Source organism: Melospiza melodia, chromosome 22 (assembly GCF_035770615.1).
Source record: "Melospiza melodia melodia isolate bMelMel2 chromosome 22, bMelMel2.pri, whole genome shotgun sequence".
Lineage (NCBI taxonomy): Eukaryota > Metazoa > Chordata > Aves > Passeriformes > Passerellidae > Melospiza > Melospiza melodia.
The window spans coordinates 8,017,701-8,024,909 of NC_086215.1; the positions used below are offsets into that span (position 1 = coordinate 8,017,701).

Sequence of the window (7,209 nt, forward strand, 5' to 3'; positions counted from 1 at the left end):
ATTTCATTGCCTCATAATCTGTCTTGTAATTATACTTGATCAGATACATTTTCATGTCTTAAATTCATAATGTTAGCTCATTGGGCAAAAAGGGAAGGGTTTTTAGAGATAAGGCATCTGATGCAAACAAGGACACAATCGTTGCTCTTTCAGTTTTTCACCAGATGGAGACAGGAGTGGGCCTAAGGCAACTGTGCTGTAGCTGGAGACAAGGATCTAGGGAATTGTTAAGCCAAGGCAGGTCCCAGAGCTTCAGGATTCAGTGAGGTAAGAGCTCTGTGCAAACCAGGCATATTTCACACTCAAGCCAGATTTCCTATTTTCAGAGCCAAGTATAGCTGCTTCTGAAAATTCCCATGTACAAAGATCCTTTCAACCTCCTGCTCACCCTGGCAGTGCACTGGCCTGCTTAGAGCAGGATACACATTTTCCTCACTCTTGTTGGAGTGGCAGTTGCTGTTTGGCCTCTGTGGTGTGTTTTGTGGCTTTAGTTCAAGGCCACTGTGCAGTGGGAGGCAGCACATTGGATTGTTAGCACAGGTGAAGCCTAGAACTTGAGTTCAAAGAAAGAGTCATAGACAATTTAAAAATGCATATTTAATCTTTTATTTTATAATTTATGGTTGAGTAAAAAAAAAAAAAAAAAAAAAAAAAGGAAAAAAAAAGGTAAATTAACACCCAGGTGTATTTTAAAGAAATACCAGACAGAGCAAAAGTGCTTTGAGCTGTTGTACCTGCTGATAAAGTTTCACTTGACTGATACCTGAAGAATCAGGAATTGCAGTGTGACAGATGATCCACACTTCAGCAGGTACCACAGCAACACAAGCAACCTGCAGAATACTTCTGAATGGTGTACACTTCTTTACAAAAACAATCCTTAGCATTCTGATATCCCTCTGATAAAGCTTCTACCCTGAACAAAGCAGACTCTGCAGAGATTATAAACTCTGGAGCTGATCAAAAAAGGGATCTTTTGCTGCATTTTAATTGCTTTTGGACTGTTGTGCTGTATTAGTAACTACACTATTTTTTCATGAGTGTTCATCAGCTTTAAACCCTGAGTGCTTCTGAGATGGTGTTAATTCCTGAGCCAAGACAATTAAGGCACAAGACAATTAATTTTGTTGTGGTGGTTTTTCTTGTTTTGTTTGTTTTTGTTTTAACAGAAAAGGGTCAGGACTAAAATTCACACCACAGCCTTTTTTGTTTTAAAGCTAAGATCAGTCATCCCAAACTTCCTTTCAGTTCCCCATGGAAATCTGAAGTATGACTTTTTATTTCAATGGAAAACAGATCCTCTTGCTGCTGGCCTGAAAGCTGTCAGCATCTCTCATCTCAGGACCTGGCAGCTTTTCTCTTCCATTGAAATTGTGTTATTTTATTAAAATGTCACTAGTGAGTTGAGGTAGTAGTAGTTTTACCAGCAGTGTTACTTTAGGCATGAGGTACCCACCTCTGCTCCTGCTTCTCTCCCTACAGCAAAGGCCTGAGCACAGTTATCTGCAGAAATAACTCAGTAGCCAAGGATTACTTTTCTGTCCAAAGGGAAGTGATGGTATCATTCTTCACTGACTTAAATCAAAACAGTGAATTTTTAGCAGCATCATCAACTTAAAAAGCTGTGAGGAAGCTGCTCAGGGCATCACAAAATACAGGTTAATTATCTCATAAGATTATTTGGATATCTTACTGCTCTTTCTTATGCACATTAGCAGTATTAAGCCTTAAGTCTTCATGGAAAGCATTAAGCTGAGGCATGTGGACAAAATAAAATTTGCTTTTGGCTCTCTAAATATTTACTCAAATATTTCTCTTACATGCCTGATGCTACTGCCAAAAGGCACTGCAGTTCTCACAGTCAGAACTTGGCTGAAAAAAGGCCACAGGAATTACACTGATCCTGGCTGGTTTTATCTGTAATTGCTGCTGTTTCCTAGCAGCAAAAGGCAAGGGAGACCTTGGAGAAGAGAAGTGAACATGAATAGTCACACTAATCTTCCATTTCTTCTTGAGAGATAGGATAGTGGACTTAACAAAAGGAAATAAATTTCGAGATACCTTGCTCAGTCTGGAAATCAGCTCTGCTGGCTTTTCCCTTCCCAGAACTGTATTCTTGCCTTTAAGAGTGTTGTTTATATATAAAAAATAACCATGACTATCCCTTACATATAATTTGCAGATGAACAGGTTGTGGAGCAGGTTGCATAGTCCACGATGTGTTAAAGTTCAGTGCAAGGAAAACAGCAGCAAAGTTTTACCCAGCAGCCTGCCAGGTGTGCTGGCACACTGGGACTAGACAGGCTCAGTGTTCTTGTGAAAATAGATGTTCTCCCATGCAGTGAGGTGGCGTGAGCAGAAGATCTCCAGAGATTGAGGATTATCCCTTGGTCAAAGGGGTTCTCCAGCTCGGAGTGCCGCAGGTAGGAGATGCGGTGGTGGGACATGAACTCCCAGGTCGTGGTGTTGCATGAGATCAGGTACAGGTGGGAAACAAGCAGCAGCAGGACCACAATGGTGAATATGAGTATCAGGAGGAAGGACACAAGGAGGAAAACGTTGTGCTGCAGCCACTCCCGGGATTGTTCAAAGTAAAGGCCTGACCTTTCAATTCAAACAGAAATAAATCTGTAGTTAAAGAAGCAGAACTAGTTTCACAAAGTAAGCAAACCTGATGACACATTTAAGTTTGATTCATAACTAATGAGCTGCTAATAATCCTTGACTACAGAGAGTTAATATACTATGAAGTCCTGAGAGACTGCACCACAGGGATTGGAAGCTAAATTTAGAAGATTCTGTCTCCCTGACAGCTGTGAGACACAATCACCCTGGGTTAACTCCTCTCCTGAACAGCTGGAACCCTGTTGGAGTTTCCAGCACTTGAATGTGTAAACAAAGATTGTGTTACAGGGACTGAAGCAAAATGAACAATGAAACTTAAATTACCAGAGACTGCTCAAGACTGGGGAGCTCCAGGATGCAAAAGAGAGTGAAGATCCAGAGCCAGTCTATGTTCTATGCCAGCCCAAGGAGCACTACAACTACAGCAATCTCAGAGGTCCAAAAGCCATCTCCCAGCCTTACCAAGCAACATGGCCTCCCCACAGCAGAACCACAAGCTGCACACTCAGGTAAACTATGAACAGAGGGTGATTCCTTTCTCCTACACAGTTCTCAAGCCAGGGGCAGTGATGGTCGTAGCGCCGCACGCAGTGCTGGCACTGCTGGCAGTGCTTGGCTCGCATGGGTTGCTGCAAAACACAACCAGGAAAAGAAAAAACTTCACTGGCTATAGTTCATGGCTGTCCCACTCCCATTTAGTAGAAGAGAACATCATGCAAATCTGTCTTTCCCCACAATATTGTCCCTAAAACACTTGTGAGACAGCAGCACATAACATTGCTAAGACAAATCAAAGGGATTTTGATTCTCCTGGTCAGGACCCAAATGGGTGGCATTGAAATTAAGTGATTCTCCCACACTCCTATCTACACATTTTCTTTATTATCCACCTAATACAGGAAGTCCAGCGTGCCAAGGAGGGAGACAAAGCAAATCACTGTAGTCAGGAAAGCACGAGTCAGAGTATTGAGGTGAAAAACTAGAACCACTACTATCAAACAGAGTGGGCAGGGATGTGATGCTTTTTGGGGATGTACAGAGAAGTGCCTCCATGTGAGTACAAATCACTTGCACAGAAAACAGCTCAATTATCAGGCACAGAGAAGGTGAAAGACCTGGCTGAGAAAAGTAGGCCTTCCCAGGATTTGTCCCCTGCAGTGTATAAATGCTTTGCCAGCTTTTCTTCTTGCAATAAGCTCATTCCTCGTGGCTGATACTCTTCGGGAATTTATGGGAGCTGGGGTAGTGCTTAATTTCATTAAACTGATAAGGATCACTCTGAAAACAAGCCTTTCTAGGCTTAGGCAAACTGTTTTAAGAGCTAATTTAATTGCTGTAATTTCTCCTTCATGCTGTCTTTTACCATTCAGGCCAATGTTTTGTTGTTTTAAGGCCCTGAACAAATCCACAACAATGAGCAGTTCCCACAAGTTACACTCAGCTGCTTTTCTGACTATCAAGGTATTTTCAAAATAACTTCTTTGACAGTACTGCAAGGTCTGGCTGACATGGCAGTAAGAATGTGGAATACAATTTTCTCATGGCAAAAAAAAACATTATTGTTTCTATAAGCCAGCAGGGACTTGTTTCAGCCTTGGAAAACTCCACTAGTACTTGTCTACCTACACAGTCTGCCCAGCCTCCTCTGAGCAGCAATTACAGACCACTAACAGCAGCTGAAGAACAATATAAGCTTTCAAATCAGTCATCCCTTCCTCTTCCAGCATATTCTGGATGCCCACCTTCACCAGGCAGTAACCACAGCGCCGCAGCTTAATGTCACCTGGAAGCTGAGGGATCACCACACCTTGTCCTTTATCTTCACCTTCCTACAAAAAAGAGAAAGGAATGGACTGAGAGTTCTTGGGCTCCTGTCTAAGCATCACTGAGCTGTCTTGCTGCATACTTTTACTTAACAGTTACACAGTGCTTGTTATCTCTGTCATTAGGAACAAAATAATTCATTAGAATACCTAGAGCATCTGCAGACAGTTATGGTACAGTGAGAGAAAACAGGTTACTGTAACTCTCCAAAGAATGTTTGCAGAGAGGCAGAAATACCTGTGGACAAGATATAGTCTGGGACAAAAACAAGGTTAGGCTTCACTTCTAAACACAATAACATCTTTTTGGTATGAGCAGTGCTAATTAGTCATACACAGCCAACACTGACATTAATGATGGGTGACTAAGATTGATAATGCTTTTGTCCTACAGTCTATAAGGCAGTGAACCTTGAGCAGACTAGCAGTTACTGAAACTTTGCATCTCCATTTATTTCACTGTAACTTGTTTGTGGATGTGTCCTCTGAGAGGGCAACAAATCCATAAAGAGTTCAATAAATAGAGCTGCAGAGAGCACTGTCTGCCAAGCCTGCCCTTTAATTTGGGGCTTTTTTTGCACTTGTACCACTTAGCAGTGGTTATTGTAAAATAGGTCATATACACATTCCACAGGTCACTGCAGCCTCTGCTCTAAGAGAGGACTTGAGCTCAAATGGCACAGTTACATACAAGGGAAGTGTGGTGTGAAAGGCACATTTAAAGCCTGTAAACTCTACTGCTGTTACCAAATACCAGTGTGAGACAGCCTGTCCTCATCTCCAGCGGTCTGTGCATGTGTCCTTCATGCCAACACAACAGCAACTGTTTCACATTGTTCTTATCTACCAGAGTGGAAAAAGTAGAAAAGCCTATAGATTTTACAGCTACTCCACTTTGTTCTATTCATGAAGGGATCTACCTTCACTTCCTCTTCAGGCTTAACAAAACCCGGATCCATGAGAGACACCTTGAAGTACAGCAGGATCGAGCATAAAACCAGCAAAACGAAGATCAGCGGCTGAAGCAGCTCCCCGCGCTCCTCTTGCTTTTGCAGATCTGAAAGGTACCCATACAAGACAGAGAGCAGTAGCTCCTTGTGAAACCTCCTGGATTTTTCTCTCTGGCCTCAACAAAGGGGTCCCGAATCAATGAAGAGGGAATGGGGAGAGACCGGGGGAGAGGCTGAAAAGGGACTCCCCAGACCCCCCCGCTCTCGGGGCACCCCCGGGCCGCGGCCGGACACAGATCGCCCGTGTCCCGCGGGGGCCGCACTGCCCGGCCGCCATCCCCGCCCTCCGCCTGGCCCCGGGGGCGGAGCGGCCCCGGCCCGGCCCCGGCCGCCCCCTCTCCGCAGCCCGGCCGGGCCCCGCCTCACCCGTGCGGTGCAGGAGGAGCCCGAGCGCCAGGGCCGCGCTGAGGGCCGTGTGTGCCGCCCGCACCCAGCGCCCGCCGGGGCCCATGGCCCCCCGGCTGCACCGGCTCCGGGGCTCCGCCGGCCCGGAAGGCCTCCGGGCAGCGCGGGCAGGGCCGGACGGGACACGGGCAGCGCCCCGAGGCGGGGCCAGGGCGGCCCGGCCCTGCGGGGGAGGCTCCGCTGGGCTGTTGGGCTGGTTCCGCTGCCAGAGCGGGCCCGGGTGCTGCTGGCTGGGACTCGGCAAACACCGTGAGCCGGTCCCGGGCTCCTTTTGTCCCCACACGTTGTTGTGCCCTGCGGGGCCTTTCCTTGAGGAATGTGTCTACCCTGAGCCCTTCCCGCGTGTCCTTCCCGCGTGTCCTCCCGCCCTCAGCCCGGGCTCTGGGGCGCAGGGCTGGGCAAACTGTTCAGTCTGCTGGGGGCTGCTGGGTGTACGGAGCTGGGGAAGGCTCGGGCGGTGATGGGTCGGGCTCCAGGTGCCGTTCAAAGGCTCCTCGAGCTGGTTCCCGAGGTGCTGCTCTGCATTAATTCTGCCCTTACTAATATGGTTATTCCATGTGTTGGTTTCCAGCCCCAGGGAAGAAGCTCGGAGAGGCTGTGCCTGGCTGGAAACAGCTGCACGGCCCCATTAACCAAACAGATCCTGGAGAATGTCTGACATAACTCGAGGAGGGATTTGGTCTGGTTGAGATGGCTGCAGTCAAGAGGCTCCTGGCGGGGTGAGGTCACTGAACCCTCCCGAGGGCTGCCGAGGGAAGCAGGTGTGTATAGACTCAGCTGGAACAGACACCTAAAAGCAATTGAATTGCACCTGAGATGCACCTTCAATTGCACCTTTGATTTTTGTCTCTTGCTAACAATTAAAAACAAAAACCACCAAGGTGACTATAGCACATATATACTTACACTGTGAGTGTCTAAGGGAGATGAGTATTATCACAGATCTGCAAAAGTTCCAAAATCAGTGCTTTTCTCTTTAGGTTTTAACCTTGCTGCTTAACTCCTTTAAGTTTTAACCTTGCTGCTTTTGTTACCTTCTTTTCCAATAAAAATTTGGAAAGAAATATCATATTCTTTATAAAATTACTCTCCAGCACCTGGTAGTGGATTCCTTGGTATTGTTTGCCCACAGATTGAATATTTTAGTCTCTTCACATGAGTCAGTGGCCATGTGCTGATGCCAGGAAAGCACCTGGTTGTGTGGGTCACTTCAATGGTTTATCTGAGACAGCTGGGTTGAAATATTAATAAAAATTGTAAACTAAATTTCCAGCAATCATTCAAACTCTTTAAACTTTTTTTTTTTTTTTTTTTTTTTTTTTTTTTTTTTTTTTAATTCTAGGTAA

The 7,209-nt window shown here is 45.7% G+C and overlaps 1 protein-coding gene across 1 annotated transcript; it reads right to left on the reverse strand.

The window, feature by feature from the left end:
- Positions 1 to 627: 627 nt before the first annotated feature.
- ZDHHC12 (zinc finger DHHC-type palmitoyltransferase 12) lies at positions 628 to 5,909 on the reverse strand. The gene is given in 6 exon segments (XM_063174693.1): positions 628 to 2,366; positions 2,369 to 2,604; positions 3,088 to 3,254; positions 4,368 to 4,454; positions 5,369 to 5,505; positions 5,825 to 5,909. Coding segments are annotated over 6 exon segments (783 nt in total). The 3' UTR covers positions 628 to 2,295.
- Between the last annotated feature and the right edge of the window lie 1,300 nt (positions 5,910 to 7,209).